This window comes from Rattus rattus, chromosome 2 (genome assembly GCF_011064425.1).
Source record: "Rattus rattus isolate New Zealand chromosome 2, Rrattus_CSIRO_v1, whole genome shotgun sequence".
Classification (NCBI taxonomy): Eukaryota; Metazoa; Chordata; class Mammalia; order Rodentia; family Muridae; genus Rattus; species Rattus rattus.
Window position 1 is genome coordinate 2,160,961 of NC_046155.1, and position 23,527 is coordinate 2,184,487.

The 23,527-nt window shown below is 48.1% G+C and overlaps 3 protein-coding genes across 8 annotated transcripts; 2 read left to right on the forward strand and 1 right to left on the reverse strand.

Annotated features, from left to right (window-relative positions):
- The first annotated feature begins 1,890 nt into the window (after window positions 1–1,890).
- Snx32 (sorting nexin 32) lies at window positions 1,891–19,621 on the forward strand. Of its 6 annotated transcripts, XM_032891148.1 has the most exons (13): window positions 1,892–2,094; window positions 14,698–14,802; window positions 15,143–15,253; window positions 15,349–15,470; window positions 15,631–15,754; window positions 15,906–16,010; window positions 16,133–16,238; window positions 16,320–16,395; window positions 16,580–16,619; window positions 17,185–17,271; window positions 17,367–17,526; window positions 17,601–17,686; window positions 17,956–19,621. In XM_032891148.1, the coding sequence occupies exons 1-13, from the start codon at window positions 2,035–2,037 to the stop codon at window positions 18,007–18,009; spliced, it is 1,236 nt and encodes a 411-aa protein (XP_032747039.1). In that variant the 5' UTR covers window positions 1,892–2,034; the 3' UTR covers window positions 18,010–19,621. The 6 variants fall into 6 exon arrangements, with proteins under 6 accessions (XP_032747037.1, XP_032747038.1, XP_032747039.1 ...); XM_032891146.1 differs by having other exon boundaries at window positions 1,891–2,094; window positions 17,367–17,686; XM_032891147.1 differs by having other exon boundaries at window positions 1,891–2,094; window positions 15,167–15,253; window positions 17,367–17,686.
- LOC116893591 (non-structural maintenance of chromosomes element 3 homolog) lies at window positions 9,087–10,258 on the forward strand. The gene is given in 3 exon segments (XM_032895289.1): window positions 9,087–9,135; window positions 9,286–9,316; window positions 9,318–10,258. Coding segments are annotated over 3 exon segments (918 nt in total). The 3' UTR covers window positions 10,156–10,258.
- Window positions 19,373–22,978, reverse strand: Cfl1 (cofilin 1). Its single transcript, XM_032891178.1, has 4 exons — window positions 22,838–22,978; window positions 20,646–20,953; window positions 20,205–20,281; window positions 19,373–20,009 (listed from the first exon to the last, which is right to left on the reverse strand). Exons 1-4 carry the CDS (start codon window positions 22,838–22,840, stop codon window positions 19,897–19,899), a joined length of 501 nt encoding a protein of 166 aa, XP_032747069.1. The 5' UTR covers window positions 22,841–22,978; the 3' UTR covers window positions 19,373–19,896.
- Window positions 22,979–23,527: the final 549 nt, after the last annotated feature.

Sequence of the window (23,527 nt, forward strand, 5' to 3'; positions counted from 1 at the left end):
CATTCACCCGGTTCCCTGGAGCTTTCTCCGAGTGTGTCTTTCTCTTCCATAGGAACAGGTTTATCAGCAGTATCTCCTACTCCATCCAAGACATCAACGCCCACCCCTTTCTCTGCCCCTTCTTGGTCGTCTATTGCTTCCACACTGTCAGAAGGAATTTGCATTTCCTGACTCATATTTTCCATCAAGCTTCCATCACCAGTGACATTTATCACTCTTTCAATAGTTTCTTCGGTCACACTTCCTGCTCTTGAAGGCTCTTCTAGTTTCACCTCATCAGACTCCAGTTCCTCAATATTTGACTCCAGTATATCTTCAGTGGATCTCAAATTTCTATCACCAGTCCTCAGCTTCTCTCTACTGGGCCTAAGTTTCTCTCTTCCCAACTTTGCCTTCTCTCTGGACCCACGCCTCTCTCCACTGTCTGACACCTTCTCTCTGATGGATCCCCGCTTCTCTCCACTGTCTGACACCTTCTCTCTGATGGATCCCCGCTTCTCTCCACTGTCTGACACCTTCTCTCTGATGGCTCCCCGCTTCTCTCTAGTGTCTGACACCTTCTCTCTGATTGATCCCCGCTTCTCTCTAGTGTCTGACACTTTCTCTCTGATAGATCCCCGCTTCTCTCCACTGTCTGACACCTTCTCTCTGATGGATCCCCGCTTCTCTCCACTGTCTGACACCTTCTCTCTGATAGATCCCCGCTTCTCACTGTCTGACACCTTCTCTCTGATAGATCCCCGCTTCTCTCCACTGTCTGACACCTTCTCTTTGATGGACCCCCGCCTCTCTCTACTGTCCATCTTCTCTACAACAGACACCCGCTTCTCCCTACTGTCCATTTTTTCATCAGCAGACCTCCGCTTCTCTCCCTTGCCTATCACCTTCTCTCCAATGGACACCCGTTTCTCTCTCTTGGACATCAAGTTCTCTCCACTCAACTCCGCATTCTGCCTCAGTTGATCCCCTCTGGACCTCAAGTCCTCTTCAGTGGTTCTCAACTTGCCCCTGGATGTAGACTTCAAGTTTTCTTCATGCCCTGCAGTCATCTCTGTACTCTTAGATACACCAGCTTTGAGTCTGCCCTCCAGCTTTCTCCAAGCCTCCTCTGGGATGTCATCCTCCAAACCTGCTGGAGCCTGCACCGTCCTTCTTACACTGTTCAGGAGCTTCACCTCCACTGTCTCCTGCTGCAGCGTCGATTTCTCTTTTGAGAGCCTCTTCCCTGTGCCCTCCAGCTTCCAGTATTCAGATTCCAACTTTGGGTTAGACTTTAGCACGTTTCTGTCCAAGAGTTCCACTCTCTTCCCAATCACGATGAGTCCATTCCAGGGTACCCACACCTTCTCTTTCTCTCGCACTTGCGCCTTCTTGGAGTGTGACTCCGGTGATGATCGCCTTAGGTCCGGGCGGGGCTTCCCCTGGGCGCCCGGTATCGGGGCCTTACTGCGTCCCCGCGGCTCTGTAAGCTGTTTCCTCCATTCTTTCCAGCCCGGGTGTGAAAACAGTAACGGAAGCTCTTTCTCCACAGACATTGCAGCCTGCCCTCACCCTTAGACCCCCTGACCCACTCTGGTTCCCCATTCCTCCCTACCCAAACCTCCCTCCCAACCCTCTCCCCCCTCCAGACTCCCCGCCCCGCCCACCGCCTGGTGGCGCCAAGTTGCCCTAGTGCGCCTGTGCACTTCTGCTCGTGCCCGTTAGAAGAAGGCGGGGCCCGGAACGGCCGGATTTCTGGGGTCCACTCGCTGGACCCGTACGTGACCTCTGTGACCCTAGAGCCCCTCAGGCCCTGGCCTATCATGGGCCAGCTCTCTGGTACCGCCTAAAAGCTCACGTAAGATTGACAGGTCTCTCAGCCAATAGAGGCTCATGTGGTAAAATTGATGCCCAGTCAGAAGGAGCAGCTGTGGGCAATAGGAACCACCCAGGGAGGCGGCAGCTAGTGTCAATGTCAGCGGATAGCATCCCTACAAGATTCCCTCATCCAACCTCTTGGAACGCGCGGGCCGTGACCTGTCGTAGGATTCTTGTATGTCCCAGCTAAGGAGAATCATGGAGGAGAATCATCAGGAAGCTGGGAAAGAGAGTAAGGTAAAGGAAGGAAATAAAATCTCTTCCTACTCCACCTCACTTCATCATACCATATCAAGCAGGGAGAGAGACCCGAGCAAGGGAACGCGGCGCTTCTATAAGGCCCCTGCATAGGGGCAGGTTGAGGATGCAAAGATAATCAGGATTTTTTTTCCCAGCCTGAATAGATGGAATCGGACCTGTCACTGTCCCACCTCCGCCCCCTCCCCCAATCAACCCAGTACTGTCTTGATGGGGAGAACAAAGCAGTCTGCAAGTACTGAGAAGGGTGAGAGTCCCGTTGAGTTTACAGGCTCGCCTGTGTATGTGTGTTCATATATTTGTAATTACGCCATCCATTCTTCATTTATTTCCTTCAGCCTCATTCAATAGTTATTGGGGGTCTTCATTGTTTTGGGATTTGCATAAATTCACACTTGAGATAGCAGCGTAGTGAGCTGGGACAGAGATAGGGAATGGAACTGCTGTGGTCTATTCTGGAAGTCACATCTCCCTCAAGCAGCTACCCAGCAGAGTGGGTCAGAATAGAGATAGATATTAGGAAGGAAACCAGGGACAAGGGGCCTGACTGCAGCAAACAGCTAGTCTGCCTGTATTTGAAGGTGGAGGTGAGGGCAGAACGCCTGCCTTGGGAGTGTCAGAGAATCCAAGTAGCACGTGGGATTCAAATGGAATTTGGAGGGATAAGGCAGGCCGACCATGGCTTTCTGTTTATATATGTTCATATTAGAAATATATATATATATATATATATATATATATATATATATATGGGTTGGGGAGATTGCTCAGTGGTTAAGAGCACTGACTACTCTCCCAGAGGACCTGAGTTCAAATCCTAGTACCCACATGGTGTCTTACAACCATCTGTTCTCTTCTGGTGTGTCTGAGGACAGAGACAGTGTATGCATATACAATAAATAAACAAATCATATGGGGCTGGGATTTAGCTCAGTGGTAGAGCGCTTACCTAGGAAGCGCATAAGGCCCTGGGTTCGGTCCCAGCTCAAAAAAAGAACCAAAAAAAAAAAAAAAAAACAAATCATATATATACATATATATATATATATGGAGGAGAGAGAGAGAGAGAGAGAGAGAGAGAGAGAGAGAGAGAGCACTAGGCATAGTGAGACACACCTTTAATCCTGGAACTCCAGGGGCAGGGGCGGAGGCGGGGGTGGGGGCAGGAAGACCTCTATGAATTCCAGGCCAGCTTGGTCTACAGAGTGTTGTAGGCAAGTCAGGACCTTATAGTGAGATCTTGTCTCAAAAGTAAAAGGATGTATATACATATAGATGTATATGTGTGTATATAGATATATGCTTAGAACATGTTTATAAAGTGATTAGAATCCAGATGTAATCTCAGCATTATAAGGGTGAGGCAGGAAGATTTCCATGAATTTAAGGCCCACTGGAACTACAATGCAAGACTCTGTCATAAATACATAAACTTATTTATTAGAACAATGCCTAATATATTATAAGGCCAAATATAAATGTTACTTATCGGTATTGTTGTGGGTGCCATTATCATATGGGTTACTGAAAGTGTGTTGAATTATTAAACTGATGAGTGTGCCCGGATTTGTACAGGCAACATTTTCTGAAAATTCTTTTTTATATTCATCCTCTAGGTTAAATACTGCCTTCACAAAGGGCATCTTTCAATTTTAAAGACAAAGCAGGAGAGATAGCTTAGTCATTAAGAATTCTTGCTACTCTTGCAGAGGACCTGAGTTTGGTTCTCAGCACCCAAATTAGGAGTCTCCCAACTGCCTGTAACTCCAGCTACTGGGGCTCTGATGCCCTCTTCTGGCCTTCATGGGTCCTTGCATTCAAATGTGCATACTCCTGTGCACACACATAATACATGAATACAAATTTTAAATTAAATGTAGAAATATTAAAAGGAACATAAAGGACTTGGAACGTGTGTTTTAGTGGGATATTACTTGCCTAGCAAGGAACCCAGTTTGAGCCTTAGCACTGCAAAAAAATGATGATGATGGTGATGGTGGTGATGATGATGATGATATATGAGTAAGAAAATAATAGGGGAGGAGAATGTGTGTATATTTGATAATCTTACTAAAGGCAAGAAAAATATAAAAAGATGAGACACACCAGGACAAAAAGATGATGCACGTCTGAGGATGGGTGTACATATGCTGATGTCACACTGGAGCCAAGACTTAGGAGCTGGGTCCAGGAGGATCATGAAGAGTTCAAGGTCATCCTCAGCTTCGTGTCGAGGTAGAAGCCAGCCTTCTACACATAGGGAGGCCCTGGCTCAAAGTGAGACAAAGAGCAAAACAGAAAACAGAGATAACTTAAAAGAGAGCCTGGGAGTTTTCACCACACAGATGACGAGTCTTTAAGATGAAATGCTATAGGCAGTGGTGGCTCTCACCTAATCCCAGCACTTGCAGGCAGAGGCACAGACGAGCTCTGTGAGTTCAAGGCCAGCCTGGTCTACAAGTGGAGTTCAGGACAGCCAGGGCTACACAGAGAAACCCTGTCTCAGAAAGGGGGGGGAGAAGAGGGGAAGAAGAGGAAGTGGAGGAAGATGCTAATTCCTCTGATCTGACTGTTTCTCATTATACACACATACCAAATTATCATCACTGTACCTACAAAGATATAAAAATGTGTCAATTAGGGCTTGGGGATTTAGCTCAGTGGTAGAGCGCTTGCCTAGCAAGCACAAGGCCCTGGGTTCAGTCCTCAGCTCCAAAAAAAAAAAAAAAAAAAAAAAAAATGTGTCAATTCAAAGAAACTAGAAAAGATGTTTCTGGCCAGTGAGATGGCTCTTTGGGTCAAGGCCCTTGCTAACAAGCTTGACAACTTAAATTTGATCCCAAGACCAACATGATAGGAGGAGAGACTCCTACCAGTTATCCTCTGACCTCCATATGCTACCTTGGCACACTTGTGCCAGCACACGTATGCACACAGATAGGTGTAATAAGTGTAAAATAAAGAGATGTTTAGCTGTGGACATATCTACATTTAGAGATAACTTTGGAGAGGTTTCCAGTTGCACATTCACTTCCTGTAAGCACCTCAACAGATGCTTGTTTCATTTTTGATAATGTTGCAATTTTTTCAAGGAATTTATCTAAGCCTTGAAAATTACCTAATCTATTTGGACTAAACTTGTTTAAGAAGACACTGGGCCCATTATTATTATTATTAGGTCCATTACTACCACTGCCGCTGCTGCTGCTGCTACTTCTATTGAGACAGGTTCTCTCTGCATAGCCCTGGCTGTCCTGGAACTCGATCCATACACCAGGATGACCTAGAACCCAGAGATCCATCCTCCTGTCTCTGCCTCCTGAGTGTTGGGATTAAAGACATGTGCCACAAGTATGTTTATTTTAAAACTTTTATTATGTTTATCTGTCTATCTATATGAGAGAGAGAGAGAGAGAGAGAGAGAGAGAGAGAGAGAGAGAGAGAGCGCAAACATCAGATGGCTCTGTATGTTCTCCACAGGTACATACATGATTCACAGACATACATACAGGCAAACCATATAATAGGTTTTTTTAATATAAAGAAAAGGCATTAGCTTATTTTAAAGTGCAGAATGTCGTTTTTTGTATTCTTGAGATACGCTCTTATATAATCTTGTTTGCCTCATATTTTAGTCACCCTGCTTCAGCCTCCTAAATGCTGAAATCACATATTTAAGCCACCATACCCAGCTGGAACGTTTGACTTTTAATTGAACCATTTAGACCATTCACAATTATTGAAATTACCCACATAGTACACTAAAAACTTACAATCTTCCTTTGTGTTTTCTCATCCCATTTTTTGGCCTATGTGTGTGTATGTGGTGAGTGTGTGTATTTGAAGGTATATTGTCGGGGTTGGGGATTTGGCTCAGTGGTAGAGCGCTTGCCTAGGAAGCGCAAGGTCCTGGGTTCTAATCCCCAGCCCCGAAAAAAAGAAAAGAAAAAAAAAGAAAAAAGAAGGTATATTGTCTGTGCATGTGAGCCCTGAGGCTAATGTGCCATTTTTTGAAAATATTTACTCTTGGGGGTTGGGGATTTAGCTCAGTGGTAGAGCGCTTGCCTAGCAAGCACAAGGCCCTGGGTTCGGTCCCCAGCTCCGAAAAAAAGAAAAGAAAAAAAGAAAATATTTACTCTTATTTCATGTGTTTCATCTGTCCGTATGTCTACACACTGTGTGCAAGCAGCGCTGAAGGAAGTCAGGACCCCTGTAACACAGTTGTTAGCCACAGTTTTAGCCACAATACAGGTACCAGGAACTGACCCTGATCCTCTGGAAGAGCAGTCAAATGCTCTTAACTGCTCAGCCATCTCTCTGGTTCCTTGTTGATGTCTCTTAATTGAAGCCAGAGTTTGCCGTTTGAGCCAGCCTGCTCTAGATATTCAGTCTCTCCCTGTCATAAATTCTGTACCAAGCCTACCTGGCTTTTACATGAGTTCTGGGGATCCCAAGGCCTGCCTTCTGTTTATATAGCAAGCAGACACTTTACCTATCTCCCCGGCTTCCCACCTGTTCGGGGTTTTTTGGTTTGTTTGTTTGTTTGGTTTTTAGGATCTTAAAGTATTTTTAACTATGTATAGGTGTGGGCTTGCCTGTGGTATGTGTAGATGAGTGCGGGTGCCCTCAGGAGCTAGAGGTATCAGATCCCCTGGAGCTGGAGTTACAAAGGGTTATAAACCACACCGGTGCCGGAACTGCAGTTGTTCTGGAAGAGCAGTAAGTTCCTGTCAATGCTGAGCCAGCTCTCCAGCCCCTACTCTCCTTCCTCATGAGGTAGCCCAGCCTCACTGCGTGGGCCAGATTACCTTGAATTCTTCATAACCCTCCCTCCTCAGCCTTCTGAATGCTGTGATCACAGCATTGATGGCTCTACACCACGGTCAGTGTGTCATTTGTCTCCTTTCTAATTTTGAAATAAAGATTTATTTCTATTATTTATGTGAATGTCTCTGTGTCTGAGTATATGCACATGCCTGTGGAGTCCAGAAGTTCAGGCTGGCCTTGAACTCACAGAGATCTGCCTCTGATTAAAGATGTGGACCACCATTCTTGTCGTATAATTTTTTTTTCCTTTTTTCTTTTTTTTTCCGGAGCTGGGGACCGAACCCAGGGCCTTGCGCTCACTAGGCAAGCGCTCTACCACTGAGCTAAATCCCCAACCCCCGTATAATTTTTTTTTAATGTTTTAGACTTTTTGTTTGTTTTGTTTAATTTGTTTATGAAGATACTGTCTTTGTTGGTGATGGTGGTGGTTTGGTTTTTGTGACAGAGTTTCTCTTTTTATCCCTGGCTGGCCTGGAACTCAGAGATCCAGCCACCTGCCTCTGCCTCCTGAGTTTTTGGATTAAAGGCATGGGCCACCACTGCCCAGCCTTAATGTTTCCTTTTTATGTGTCTGGGTATTTTCATGTATGTATGCACACCACATTCATGCTTTGTGTACATGGAGGAGAAGAGGGTGTCAGAGCTGCCATGTGGATGCTGGGAACTGAACTCAGGTCCTCTGGAAGAGCAGCCAGTGCTCTTAACCCCTGACCCATCTTTCCAGCCCCACAAATTATTGAAAAACAGAAACAGAAGAACAACTCCTAGCTTATTTCTCTCTAGCCATCTGTCAAGAGGAGAGATGAGTGTTGGTGACAGCCACACAGCAGGAATATCCCGAGTGCCAGTGGCCTTACCTCAAGATGATGGCTCCAGTGAGAATTCTTACTGCTTTAAATTTTTTAAATTGGGGCTGGAGAGATGGCTCAGAGGTTAAGAGCACTGATTGCTCTTCCAGAGGTCCTGAGTTCAATTCCCAGCAACCACATGGTGGCTCATAACCATCTGTAAGTCTGAAGACAGCAATAGTATACTCATGTACATGAAATAAATAAATCTTTAAAAAATTTTTTTAATTAAAATTTGTTGTTGTTGTTTGTTTGTTTTGATTTTCAAGGCAGGTTTCTGTGATGCCTCTGCTGTCCTAGAACTCACTCTGTAAACCAGACTGGCCTCCAACTCAAAGATCTTCTTGCCTCTGCCTCCTGAGTGTTGGGATTAAATGTGTGCACCACCACTGTTGCACTTAAATTTAAAAAAAAAAATTAAGGTTCAGTTTTTAAATGTGTGTCTCTGTGTATATGTCTGTGTGTGTGTCTGTGTGTACACGAGAGTTCAGGTGCTCTCAGTGGCATGGAGTCCTTGGAGCTGGAATTACAAGTGGTTACAGGGCCTCTGGAAGAGCAAGTGCATGCTCCTAACTGCTGACCCACCCCTCCAGCTCCTGGTTTTAGTCTTTGTTTTTATCTATTATTACTGGGGGGCTGAGTGTAGAAAAACCTGCCGGGGAGATGTGTGGAGATCAGAGGATGATGACCTTTGGGATTCTGTCCCCTCTTCCCCAATGGATTCCAGAAAGCAATCTCAGGTCACCAAGTTTGTCCACCAAGTGCTTTTATCTACAGAGCCATCTTGTTGGCCCTCAAATGGGATAGTCTAAATTAGGTGTATTTGACAAAGTTTTGTCAACACTTGGCAGGTGGAGGCAACGTGAAGAGTTTGAGGGCATCATCAGCTGCATAGGCATCCTCCCCAACGAACAAAAATGTACATGTATTTTATCACCCTACTCCCAAAGTCATCAGAAACATTAAGGGAAAGAGGCCAAATGTGATGGACGGTTCCAACCGGTACCAGACACTCCAGAGAACAAGACAGGACAGCCAGTTTGGCCCAGTGGCAGTTTCCTGCCAATCCTGATGACTTGAGTTCAATCAGTCATTCCACTTGGTGGAAGGTGGGAACCGACTCCCTCTGACTGCCAAGTGTTGCCCTCATAAAACCAAGCCTTGCTGATAGCTGCTTGCTAGCATGTGCAGGGGCCTTGGGTTCCATCCGCAGCACTACAAGAAAAAGGAGAAGGACAAATCAATCCACAAACCATAAAATATGATCAAGTTAAATTAGGAAGATATTATGCCAGGATGATAGTTCTGTCAGAATGGAAAATCGCAAGACAACTGGGAATGCAAGGTGCTAGGCATTTGAAACCAGCCAATAAGATCCAGCACAAATTCAACTAGGAAGCATGGTTTGTCTCCGCCCCACCCTCTCCCCCTCCCCCGCCCACCCACTGCGCGGGCGCCTGCAGGTGACCCCTAATCGTCGGTGTGACCGTTACAGGAACATCTCCACCTGGTCACATGTTGCAAAAACGAGAGCAGGAGCCACCCTGGTGCCCAGCTAGGCAGTGGCTGCTGCCCGAGTGTCTCAGGAGAGATCCCGAGCGTGGCTGGACATCCCGATGCCTCTCTGGACACCCTAGGCGCCCGGTCGCTGAGCTCTCAGGCCCAGGCCACCTCCACCCGGGAGCTCCGGACCCAGAAGCAGCTGGAGCTTAAGGTGGCAGAGCTGGTGCAGTTCTTGCTGATTAAGGACCAGAAGAAGATTCCCATCAAGCGGTCCGGCATCCTGAAGCATGTCATCCGAGACTACAAAGACATCTTCCCGGACCTGCTTAAGCTGGCTGCTGAACGGCTCCATTACGTGTTCGGGTACAAGCTGGTGGAACTGGAACCCAAGAGCAACGCCTACATCCTCATCAATGCCCTGGAGCCAGTGGAGGAGGATGGTGAATTGAGAGGCTACCAGGGAACGCCCACCACCGGTCTCCTGATGATTATTTTAGGGCTCATCTTTATGAATGGCCACAGCATCCCAGAAGCCGATGTCTGGGATTTTCTACGTCGTTTGGGAGTGTGCCCCACCAAGAAGCATTCAGTTTTCGGGGATCCGAAGAAACTCATTACTGAAGACTTCGTGAGACAGCGTTACCTGGAGTCCCGGCGGATACCCCACACAGATCCTGTGGACTGTGAGCTCCAGTGGGGTCCACGAGCAAATCTGGAAACCAGCAAGATGAAAGTCCTGAAGTTTGTAGCTAAAATCCACAATCAAGATCCCAAGGACTGGCCCACTCAATACTGTGAAGCCTTGGCAGATGAGCAGCGTAGGCTCAGACCTGAGCCAAGTGGTCCAGCCCCAACCTCTTGAAGTAAAAGTCCTAGATTCTCAAGCTCACACTGGAAGAATAGGGAATGTGGGCGTGGAAGGAGCATATTTCCACAACAATTAAAATGTATTACCCTTAAGATGTGTTTCTGGGTTTTTTTTCCTTATAGAATGGTGGGAGGTGAATCTCTGTGTTCAAGGCCAGGGTGGTCTCCAGAGTGAGTTCCAGGACAGCCTGGGCTACACAGAGAAACCCTGTCTCGAAAAACAAACAAAAACCCTACAAAAACAAAAGTAAAAGAATTGTGTTAGAAACACTGTGTGCGTGTGATGTATGCACATGCACACGTGTGCCATGCACATGTAGGGGTCTGAGGACAGTGTATGGGAGCTCGTGTCACACTGTGAAGTGAGAACCTGATCAGGCACCCACACCCACTGAGTCACGTCATCTGCTGATACTTGTTTTTTGGTTTTGTTTTTTGTTTTTAGTTGTGTGTTTCTCTGTGCCCTGGAACTTACTCTGTAGACCAGGCTGACTTGAACTCACAGAAATCTGCCTCCTTCTACTTCCCCAGTGCTGAGAATAACGGTGTGCGCCAGCACCACCTGGGGTTTTTAGTTATTTTTAAGCAAGAGTATTTTTTTTTTTTTTGTTCTTTTTTTTTCGGAGCTGGGGACGGAACCCAGGGCCTTGCGCTTCCTAGGCAAGCGCTCTACCACTGAGCTAAATCCCCAACCCCTAGCAAGAGTCTTTTTAAATTATTTATTTTATATATAAGCACACTGTAGCTGTCTTCAGACACACCAGAAGAGGGCATCAGATCCCATTACAGATGGTTGTGAGCCACCATGTGGTTGCTGGGAATTGAACTCAGAACCTCTGGAAGAGCAGTCGGGCTCTTAACCACTGAGCCATCTCTCCAGCCCTTAAGCAAGAGTCCTATGTAACCCAGGCTTGTCTCAAACTTCTTATCCTCCCCCTCCTGAGTGCTGCAAAAACTCAGGCATGGTGATGGTGTACCTGCAATCCCAGCACCCTGGAAGCAGAAGTCAGAAAATTAAAGATGGAAGCTAGCCTGAGCTATATATCTTTGGGCCAGCCTGAGCTACATGGAAATACTCTGCCTCACAAAATAAAAAAATAAACCATTTTATTTTAAATATTTTAATTTTTAAACTCTGTATCTGCGTGCGGGTATATGCATATGAGTGTAGGTACCTTCAGATGCCAGGAGAGGTTGTTGGGTCTTCTGGAACTGGAGTTACAGTCAGTTAATAGATGCTGGAACCCCAGTTCTCTCTTTTTTTTTTTTTCCGGAGCTAGGGACCGAACCTTTCAATGACTTGATTTCAATGACTTGATTTCAATTGAGCCTTTCGGTTGCTAGGCAAGTGCTCTACCACTGAGCTAAATCCCCAACCCCTCTCTTTTATTTTTAATTTTATGTCTATGGGTGCTTTGTCTGCAAGACTGTCTGTACAGTGATCACATCTGGTGCAGAAGACTTAGGATCACATGGGGCTGGAGTTCCAGATGGTTGTAGCCTGTGGGGTTGACACCAGACCTCTGCAAGAGACCTTCCCTTAACTGCTGAGTCATCTCATGAACCTCTGCATAAAAATGTTAAAGCAGAATAACAGGGACGAGCAGATTTATCCTGAGAAAGGGAGAGAAATCTGATACAAATCAGCAGCCATCTAAGGAGCTTCATTAATATGATAAAAGACATGGAAAACACCTCTTTGAACTTTGTGTTTTAAAAATTTGTTCTGTGTGTGTGTGAAAGTGTATGTGAGTGTGAGTGTGTGTGTGTGTGTGTGTGTGTGTGTGTGTGTGTGTACATGCGCGTGTGAGTGTCACAACAGGGTGGTCAGAGGACAGCTTTGAAAACTTATCTTTCCTGCCTCCTTTAGGTAGTTCCATTGCTTTCAAAACAAATGCTGTGGGGTTGGGGATTTAACTCAGTGGTAGAGCTCTTGCCTAGCAAGCGCAAGGCCCTGGGTTTGGTCCCCAGCTCAAAAAAAAAAAAAAAAAAGAAAAAAAGAAAAGAAAAGAAAAGAAAAAAGAAAAAAAACAAAACAAAACAAATGCTGTAACTGCCTAGACTTCTTGCTGGGCCCAACATTGAATTTTGAAAGCATTTTTTCTTTGAACTCTGGTTGGTTGTTGTTGTTGATGTTGATGATTTTATTCTATGTGTTTGAGTATTTTGCTTTCGTGTAGATATGTGTCTCATGTGCCTGTCTGGTGCCCTCAGGAGGTCAGAAGAGGGTGTCAGGTCCTTGGAACCGGAGTTACAGACGGTTGTAAGCATGTGGGTGTTGAGAACTTATCCCAAGTCAGTTAGTGCTCTCGATCACTGACCCATCTCTTCAGCCCCTATTTTCCTCGTAGTTACACTTTTTTAAAAAATGTGGGGGTGATTGTACCAAGACAAATATGTGGAAGTCAGAGGAAAATTGAAGGGACTCAATTCTAGACTTCTACGGTAAGTCACATTGGAGTCATCCTGCTGGGCTGCAGGGGACATTACCAGCTGAGCTGTCTCACCAACCCTCCAGCTCTCTTTTCCTTTAGTGAGGCAGTGTCGTGTGGGTCAGACTGGCCTTGAACTGACTATAATAGTCAAATCTGGCCTTGAACTCTGCCTACAATCTCTTGAAGTAATTACGGGCTTAAAGTCTTGATCTTCCTGCCCACACCTCCCGAGTGATGGTTTGCACTGCCACACCCAGCTGGGAAGTCATTGTCTATGATCATAAACGGCCAAGGGCTTCCTTTATCGCCCACACTATCTGTCGCTTATGCAGTCATAGAGGGCAGTAAGACAGACGCAGGAAACAAAGATACAAAGGCTGGAAAGAAAGAGTAAAACTTAAAAGTTATAGGTTTATGTAAGTACTAAACCTAAAAGAGTCTAAAAACTAATGGCAAATTTAGCAAGTGTCTTAGGGTTTCAATTGCTGTGAACAGACACCATGACCAAAGCAACTCTTATAAAGGACAACATTTAATTGGGGCTGGCTTACAGGTTCAGAGATTGAGTTCATTATCATCAAGGTGGGATCATGGCAGCATCCAGGCAGGCATGGTGCTAGAGGAGCTGAAAGTTGCACATCTTCATCCAAAGAAAGCCAAGAACAGATTACTATTTTCTAGACAGCTAGACATTCTTCCTCCAACAAGGTCATACCTACTCCAACAGGGCTGTGGCACTCCTAATCGTGCCACTCCCTGGGCCAAGCATATTCAAACCACAGCAAAGTATTGTGATGACTTACAAGAACAAGCAGAGCCACAACTCAACAGATACATTTGATGCAGATGATAAAGGATCTCTTGAGCTTAATCTCAAGCTAACATTCTGCCTTAATAAAGTACCTCATGACCGAATTAATTTAAATATTTGCATCAGGAAAATCACAATCATCTTCAGAGCACTTTCATCAAGAGGTTTTTCAAATATTTGCTGGAATATAGCAGCGATATGAAGAAGAGACACCAATGACTTTCATATGTAGAGTGCTGTTCTTGTTTTGAAAGGTTTTATTTATTGAGGCAGCATCTCTCTGTATAATCCAGACTGGTCTGTCTCTCTTTTTGTTTCAGCCACCAGAAATCTGTGGGTTCAGGTTTATTTAGGTATACCTGGCATTGTTGTTTTTAAATAGTTAATAGGAATGAAGATATAAAGCTTTAAAGATGAATATATTTTAAACAATACTAGCTTCCTCTCCTGTGCCTTTATTGTTCATAAAGAAACTAATATATAAATAAAAATTAACATTCAAAAAATAAGCAGAGCCTAGAGCCAGGTATAGTAGCACACACTTTTAATCCCAGCACTGGGGAGGCAGAGGGAGGCAGAGGGAAGGAGATCTCTGTGAGTTTGATGCCAGCCTGGTCTACAGAGTCCCAGGCAGCCAGGGGGCTACACAGAGATACTCTGTCTCATTCATAAATACATAAGTAAATACATAAATATGTAAAAAAATAAAATAGCTTGGGCTAAAGTTTAGCTCAATGGCAGAACACTTGCTTTGCAAGTGTCAGGCATGAATCCAGCCATGCCCAACACTACGGGAAAGGTGATGATGGTGGTGGTGGTGATGATGATGATGATAGTAATAACAGTAATAATATAATGTGGGAACTAATAATTCTAATATAAAGGCCAAGACGGAAGGACTAGTAGGACAGAAGACTGGCCTGATCAATATATCAAGTTCCAGGCCAGTCAGACCTATGTAGTAAGATGCTGTTTGGAGAAGAATCCCTGATAAAGCATAAACTATTGCTCAATGGGCAACAAAAGTTAAAAACCCACCTGCTACTGCCATGCCTTCCTGTACGACCTCTGCTCACATGACCAAAGGAAAAACTGTCAGACATTGGCTAGCCTTGAACTCTTGGTCCTCTTAGACACGACGGAAGTAGGGACTGAGCAGACATTCTGCCTGCCTGAGGATGAGAGCTGAGGAAAAGCTTTGGTCGGTAATGGTACACTCTGAGCAGCATCTCCAGAGAGGAGGCAAGACAAAGGGGCTTCAATCAACCAACTTGCCTTCTCTGCTCCACAGCCTTCCTCCATGTCAGTGGATCTGCAGGGGGACAGTCCCTTACAGGTGGAGATTTCTGATGCAGTGAGTGAGCGGGACAAGGTGAAGTTCACTGTGCAAACCAAGGTAAGGTGGCTTGTTGGTCAGGAGGTGGACAGCTAGCCTGGGGTGGGAGGCAGAGCCAGTGCAACTTTTAGCCCCTTAGAAAGCGTCATCTGGTGTTGGGGATTTAGCTCAGTGGTGGAGCACTTGCCTAGCAAGCGCAAGGCCCTGGGTTCGGTCCCCACCTCCGAAAAAAAGAAGGGGAAAAAAAAAAAAAAGAAAGCGTCATCCCTGAGTGCCGATTGACGACAAACAGGTCTCAAGTGGGGTTTGGGATGGGAATGCCAAAAAATGGGTGCTCAGCAGGTTCGGTGACGGCAGGCTGGGGGAAGATGGGGTCTCATGCAGGTCTCTGGGCTTCCAGAGTGGTCTCCCTCACTTTGCCCAGCCTGAGTTCTCAGTGGTTCGGCAGCACGAAGAGTTCATCTGGCTACACGACACCTATGTGGAGAATGAAGAGTACGCCGGCCTCATCGTGAGGAGGGGCAGGGCTGGGCTGGGAGGTCGGGAACTCGGGTTAGGACAGAAGGCTGTGACAGCCCCTTGGCAATGCATCCCTCCTTTGAGCAGATTCCCCCAGCCCCTCCCAGGCCAGACTTTGAGGCTTCACGGGAAAAGTTGCAGAAGTTGGGTGAGGGTAACAGCTCCATCACCCGGGAAGAATTCGCCAAGATGAAGCAGGAGCTAGAAGCGTGAGTATCCAAACCCCAACCCATCCCCCCCAGGGCTCCAGAGTCTCTTCCCCAGCTATGGTAGATGTCCTGAGACCGTGACCTCTGTGCCAGGTCTGTTGAGGGGGTAATTATCACGATGGAGCCCAGTGTGGAGGTCGAGCTGTCCATGTTCCCACAGGGAGTACTTGGCCATCTTTAAGAAGACTGTTGCGATGCATGAAGTCTTCCTGCAGCGCCTGGCAGCCCATCCCACCCTTCGTCAGGACCACAACCTCTCTGTCTTCTTGGAATACAGTCAGGATGTAAGCTGGTTGAGCATGGTGGATCTGAGACCAAGGTGGGGGTAATCAGACCTGATAATGTCACCCAGTCTGCTTCCAGTGTGGGCGGCATTTGACCAGGGTAGAAGGTACAAGTGCCCCACCAGAGCATCTCACCCTCCCCTGTGCTTAGCTGAGCGTTCGAGAGAAGAACAGGAAGGAGGTCTTGGGAGGGTTCCTGAAGAGCATCGTGAGGTCTGCAGATGAAGTCCTCATCACCGGCATATCAGGGCTCAAGGTGACCCTTTGGCTGTGGGAGACCCATTAATGGTGTGGGCTGCCAGGAAAGTGGCACATGGGATGCTTATACTGCCATGCTCCTGGTACCTGGATAAGAAGTGTTCTGTTTCCAACCCTTAGGAGGTAGATGACTTCTTTGAGCATGAGAGGACCTTCCTGGTAGAATACCACACCCGAATCCGGGACACCTGCCAGAGGGCCGACCGTGTTATGCACTCCCACAAGTGTACGAGAGTTGAGGGTTCACACCGTGGGTGGGGCTTGGCGTGCAGATCTAGGGGCTCTAACTGAGGTTGCTCCCCAACAGGCCTGGCAGACAACTACATCCCTCTCTCTGCTGCACTGAGCAGTCTCGGAACCCAGGCGGTCAACCAACTGAAGAGGTGAGGCTTTACCTCCGTGCCTGTACCTGTTGTGTGCTCACGGGGGTGTGCATTCTATAGAGATCCAGGGGTTGGGGGGGCTGTGCAGACGCTTCTGAAGGAGTTAGGGGAGAAAAGATTCCAAGGAGGGTTTGAGGGAAGGGAGGCCTTGAGCTGCCCCAGATCCTTGCCCTCCACATTCCAGGAGCTTCCTGAAGCTGGCAGAGCTCTTCGAACGACTGAGAGTAAGTACTGCCTTCTGCACCCCGTCTTCTCTAGAGCTGATAGGTGAGCTTGGTGGTTCCCACTCTAGACTGGCTTCCAAAGACATGAAGACATACAAAAAGCGAGCCGTCCTAAGTGAGTTATGAGACGGTGAGGGGTGGGAGTGGGAGCAAGGCACAGGGTATGCTCTGGAAGACTGTCTTGAGCCCATCATTCTGTTGAGACGCATACATCCCACCCAACATCTTCCCAAGGAAGCAAGCCACATGCCAAACTCTAAGAAATGTGCTCAAGGGCCTGCAGGGCCTTGTCCACTCCAGAACCCAACATACAAAGCCCTTAGCTGGTCCTTTAGGCCTTTTGTGATCTGGTCATAGGCAGCCTACTCTGTTTTGGCTCTGTACCCTACTGAACATATGGTTCACTAGGCTTGCACCCACTTCCCTGGCCTGCCTTCTGAAACCCAGAGCCCCATGTGTAATAATTATCAAGAAGTTCTCATCTGGGTATGTAGAGGAGAGACCTCCAACCCTTTAGGTTCCCTCTTTCTCAAGCCCCCTTCCTGGTCTCACCTTCCTGATATAGAAGCTGGAAGGCAGGGTAGCCTCTGACGAGGACCTGAAGCTGTCTGACATGCTGAGGTACTACATGCGAGACTCACAGGCAGCCAAGGTGAGAGGTAGCCCTAGATACTTTCAGGGATGAAGGCCATGTGGAGGGCTGGCAGGAAATCCATAACAACAGTCATCTTGTGCTGATGGCCTTAGGACCTGTTGTACCGGAGGCTTCGGGCACTGGCTGACTATGAGAATGCTAACAAGGCACTGGACAAAGCTCGGACTAGGAACCGGGAGGTGCAGCCGGCAGAGAGCCACCAACAGCTGTGCTGCCAGCGCTTCGAGCGCCTCTCTGACTCCGCCAAACGGGGTGAGACCCGAAGGCTGGCATCACCCCACAGTAAACAGCCACCCTTGCCCTTACTCCTTTCCGTTTCTCTGCAGAGCTCATGGACTTCCAGTCTCGCCGGGTCTCCTCTTTCCGGAAGAATCTCATTGAGTTGGCAGAGCTGGAGCTCAAGCATGCCCGGGTGAGTGCTCACTGCCCATGAGCTCTTTTGCTCTCCCCCTCTTTCCCCAAGATTGGGGGGGAGGGGGGGCGTGTGTGTGCGTGTACACTCGAGAGCAGTGGCAAGGGGCAGCAGTGTCCAGCCAGGCCTGAGGTCAAGGCAATGCGCTCCTCTCCTGAGGCCAGTGTTTTTCCCTTCTCTTCCTTGGGTGGTAGGAGGGGGAGCTTAAAGGCTGAGGAATGTATACAATAGTACCAGCCCTCAGGGAACTGAGGTCCTTTTTCCTGCAGGCCAGCACCCTGCTTCTCCAGAACACCCTTGTTGCCCTTAAAGGAGAGCCTTAGTGAAATCAGCTGCTGCTCTCCAATGGCAGCTGTCCTCAGTCTCCTACCCACTCCCTGCAAAAGAGCCCCCTTCCCTCCCATGGTGGCCACTATCCACACCCTTACTCTTCCTTGGGCAAATCCAGGCCCAAAGGCAGTTAGTTGGCTTTGCCTGACAGGGCAGCACGGGGGACACATGGGACACTCGGGAGGGACCTAGCCCTCCTGACAGGCAGACTGAGTCAAAGCTTCACACCTCCATCCAGCCACTGGGTTTTGAAGAGTTCACTGGCATCCCCACCTGCTCCTTACAAATAAACAGCCCTGTTTTACTGCCAGGAGTCCACTTGCCTTTCCTTCCCACAAGACCTGGAAACCACACGACCTCTCCTCTATTAAATGGCAGGTTCATGCTTCTGGGATTTGCATCACCCTCAGTCCTTGCAAGGAGTTTCCCAATCTGTTGTTATAGCTCAGAGGTAGTATGGTTGACGACCATGCAGAAGGCCCTGGGGCTCAGCGCCCAGTACCACAGAAAAACTAGTGTCCTTCCTATGTCTGTCTTCTTATACCAAACAGCATAAAATGGGCCAGCCTTAATGGCTCTGTGGTCTTCGTTAAGAATTCAAAGCAACATGTAACATAAAACCTCAATAAAGAAAAAGGCAGTGGTAACGAACACCTTTAATCCCGGCACTCAGGAGGCAGAGACAGGCTGATCCGAGTTCAAGCCCAGCCTGACCTACAGAGAAACCCTGTTTAAAAAACAAAAAAGAATTCCCTCCACCCTTGCTATCAAAAGAGAACAGTCCCTTCCTGCAACCCTCCCAAAATTGGGGCCAGGAAAGGAATTGGGCTCTTCTGCCCTAGAGTACCAGCTTTTCCAGCCCTTAGGCCAGAATCCACAGAATCCAAGCTAAGGGCTCTAGCTGGGAAACAGTAGGTGGGGCAAGACACCTGGGTCTGAAGTCCCAGACTCCACCTGCTGACCCACCCTAAATGGACTCCAGCCCCAAGTACAGGAGGCCAAAGGCTCAATTTAGCACCTCATAGCACCACTGAACCTGGCAGCAGGGTAAGCCAACACCTGAGGGAGAGATCTAAGGGAACCTTAAAACTCAATAGATCACCTGAGTGAACTGTATTTAGCCCACAGGTAGAAAAGGGGTCAGGGCACCTCACTGTCCACTATAAAGGTCCATTAGCAAGAAGTTTCAGGTGTGATACACTGTGGGCCCAACTGCCCTATTACCTTGGCGCTAACTGTAGCACGCCACCTCAAAAAGGAGATGCATTTGCCAGGGGCTGAGCTAGGGGTGCAGCACGGGAAAACAAACCGATACATCTCTCATCACAGGGTCTCCAAGATCCCAAACCCAAAAGCCACATTGTTAATTAGCCTTTTTATTGTGTTTTTTTTTTTTTTTTTAAATTGAAGGTCCCTTACTGGTCCTGCTTCCATGAGTGGCCAAGATCAAGGGAAAGGGGAGGGCAACCAGCTGGTGTGTGTGTGGGGTCATTTCCACAGTTCATTTACACACAGAACTAAACAGACAAGCACAGAGTCACTGTCGTGGTTAGAAGTTGGCAGCATGGGATGGGACGGATGAGGAGTAGGGGTGTCGTTAAAAAATACAGGCTCCCCCCAAACTGGGTGCCTAGGACAGGACTTGGTCTGCTTCAACCCAAGAGGAATCAGAAGATCAAAAGCAGTTTGGGAAGGCCAGAACCATCAGGGATGGAGGGAAAAGGGGGTGGGAGGGATGTTTGGCAACTGGGGTGAAGGGATAACCCTCCCCCTGCTGGAATGCCCCCAGCCCCTCCGGTCTGGCAGGAAAAGGGCAGCCTGCAACACCCAAGAGCAGGTCTGGGGCTGCTAGATGCTCCAGGCAGGGGGCTGGAGGTGGCTCACAAAGGTTTGCCCTCCAGGGAAATGACGGCGCTGCCACCTAGTTTCTCTGCCAGGGTGCAGCGGTCCTTGACCTCCTCGTAGCAGTTAGCTTGTAATTCGTGCTTGATTCCTATGGGGTAAAAAGGAGAGCAGTGAACAGGAAGCACTGGACTGGGGAGGCTTTATCTAGGAAGGAGCCATCAGAACAGAGGACAGGAAGAAGGTACCCCAGCTGTCAGGACAACGGAGGACCCCAGTATTGTCATGTATTCCAAACTGCCATCATGGCTCACGCAGAGGTGCATACAAAGGAAGGGATCCTTACCTGTCAGTTTCTTCTTGATGGCATCCTTGGAGCTGGCATAGATCATTTTGCTCTTAAGGGGTGCACTCTCGGGGGCCCTGAAGACAAAGCGAGGAAAAGGATGCAGCTACATTCAGGAAGAGAAGACTCCGGAGAAGAAACCTTTAGGATACTCAACAGTGGGGATTTTCTTTTCCCAAATTCCCCACTGGTTTTGGTGGTGGTTGTTTTTGAGAAACAGGGTTTTCCTGCAGACCAGGCTAGACTCGAACTCAACAGACATCTGCTTGCCTCTACCTCCCTCAACCTGGGTACCGACACCACTATGCCTAGCTCCTCTCTGGGAGGGTTTTGTTACAACCCTAACCCTCCCCACCAAGATCTGGGACAATTTCTGTTAAGCTCTGAGGTAGGGAACAGGAGGCAGGCAAAAGAGCTAGGATAAGGAGGTAAGGCGCTCACCAGAAAATGAATACCAGGTCCTCCTTCTTGCTCTCCTTGGTCTCATAGGTTGCGTCATAGAGAGCATAGCGGCAGTCCTTGTCTGGCAGCATCTTGACAAAAGTGGTGTAGGGGTCGTCCACAGTCTGCCCCACATCTCCTACCAGAATCTCCTTGCCCTCCTCCAGGATGATGTTCTTCTTGTCCTCACTCAGGCAAAAGAGCACTGCCTTCTTGCGTTTCTTCACTTCTTCTGGCGTTGAAGACTTGCGTACTTTCATGTCATTGAACACCTTGATGACTCCATCAGAGACAGCCACACCAGAGGCCTGAGGGACAAGCCAAATAATATGCCTTGTAAGGGAAAAGGATTCTGGGGTATTCTTTCCAGTTACAGGAAACCTCAGTCAGGGTAACAAAGGGTATAGCACACTTCTCAGCCCCACACAAATTAGTAAGGTCCCTGTAGGCGAATGACAATGGTTTTTTCCCTATCCAATTCATCATCTAAGAACTAGTTGGGACAAACCCCCTGCAAGGGAGAGATTCAATTATCTAGTTCAACATTCCCATAAATGTTAGAAACAGTACTTATTAAAAAGAAAACCTAGCCAAGAGTGGTAGAGCATGCCTTTCTCTGAGTTTCAAGCCAGTCTGAGCTATAGAATGAGTTCCAGGACAACAGGGGCAACACAGAGAAATCCTATCTCTAAACGCCCCCCCCCACCTCTGCTGAGTTGTGAACACGAGATTCAAAGGACCGGAAAGTTACTGATTAAAATGCTGACTTAGGACAGATACAAAAGACCAAACTCCTGGGCCATGGTCTCATCTCCACGAAAAAGGGAATCAGAACATCAGAAATTCACAAAAGACACCAACAGCTGCTCATTAGGCCCATCAGAGCCTTCAAATGAAGTCACTGTATATATAAACGACACGCTTCCTTGAGAGATCTCCCGAACACAAGAATTACAACCTTTAATTAAAGCCCTGCTGGACAACTCCGTGTCATCCAAGAGTACTAAGAGTCCTTTAAAAAAAAAAAAAAAAAAAAAAAAAGACTAATAGGTCAAACCGTAGTGTCCCAAATCGTCTAAAACTTTCTGCTTTGTATGGCCCTGGGGGACGACCCAATCAGAAATCTACAACCAACCCTCCCCACCACCACCATGGAACTGCAGAGGAAGCTATGCACGTGATTCACCCGCTTCCGGAGTAGGCGGAGAAAGATTGGGCTAGGTTCAGGGCCTCCCCAAGAGACACTCGTCTCCCGGAGGCAGCCAGGCGGCGAGACTTCAGTTGTCTCAACGCCTTTAGGAATAGGCGTGAGCCCAGTCAGTTTGAGAGGTAGCTTGGGCCAGTCAGTCCACACAACAGTTTTCCATGCCCTCAGGCTAAGCATAAAAGCTGGGTGGCTTCCGGGCGGTACCCGCCTCGGTCACTTCCCTAAACGCGGCTCCACCCTCGGCTCCATCCGGCACAGCAGCAAAAGGCCTTAGCTGGTGTAGAGCTGCGGCCGGGATGGCAGGGCCCAAGCATGTGCGCACGCGCTGTTCTAGCTCTAGCCGAAGTACACTGAATAGAGAAGAGAGTGTGTAATCGTTCTTTCTAGAAAGGGGGCGATAGCCTGTATAAGACCCGTGTTGAAAGGAGCCTCAGGAGCCGGCGTCTCAATCAGGTTCCCTGATGCCTCAGCATCTCCGACAGCCACGCCGCCCCCGCCCCTCCCAGGCGGCGGAATCCCTGCCACCTGCTGTGGAGACCAACCTATCCGCAGAGGGATGATGTGGGGAAGGGAACAGCCTTAGGGTGGGGCGCGCGCAGACACCTCGCGCGCTTTTCTCTAGTGGCCCCGGGGCAGGGTTTGGATGCCGCGTGCTCTGGTCCAGCGCGCGCCATCGAGAACCAGAGAGCGTTGCCCGAGGCTCCGCACACTGGACCCCTCCCCCACGGCCAGTGTTCGCGCTGGCGCAAAAGCAGAATGGGGGAAGGGAAAGGAGCCAGGGGGCGCGCGAGCGACGTCCGAATCGGCCCTTCCCAGCGCCCACAGGCGCGCACGCGCGGCCTGCCCTTCAATGAGACCCTTAATCTCGCTCGGGGTGCTGGGGGATGGGATACTAAGAACGCTTCTCTGCCGCCCCCACCCCACCCGGCGCGCAAGCGACGGATCACGAAACCGCTTCCCTTAGGCGCAGTGGCCTAGTGCTCACCATGTTTCCGGAAACGAAAGGGAGACAGAAAAGAGCTACAGAAGAACAGAGCCGCCGCAGCTGCTGCCGGGATCCGACTGAACGCGGCCTCTCCCGGCCCCTTCCGTTTAGTAGGAGCCGCACAATGAGGGGCGGGGCGGCCTTCCGGCGCTCGCCGCGCGGGCCGACGGGAAGTGAAGTCCGAGGATTTTGCACCGAAATAGAACTAGCTGCTACCCAGTTCCGCAGAGCTTGAGGCGCAGAGTAGGCGGAGGCCGTGAGGCGTGGGCTGTTGCACGGAGAGTGAACCCATTGGTGCAATGGACCAGAGCACGCTCTAAGCAAGAGGCCTATCGCTTGATAAAAATGACCTGAAAATAATTCTCTACTTGAATCTTTATCTCAGAAGTGGTGTTTTTTTTGTTCTTTATGGTTCCTAAAAACCAAGATTTTTCTTTTCTGAATCATCGGCTTGGGATCTTCTCCTAAAGAAAAGAGAATCGCAAGTATAACGGTGTCTTTAAGCCCATAGAAATGCTTCCGTGGAGTGAAATTTCAACAAATAGGATTTTTTAAAACGGGAAATACTACAATATAGTTTGAGAGCTTTGGCTTTTTTAAAAGACATTTGGCAAATTCTTAAGTCAATGGGTAATTCATGGGGAAAGGGTGAAGAATTGTGCATTAAAGACTTTATATTTCATTTACTAG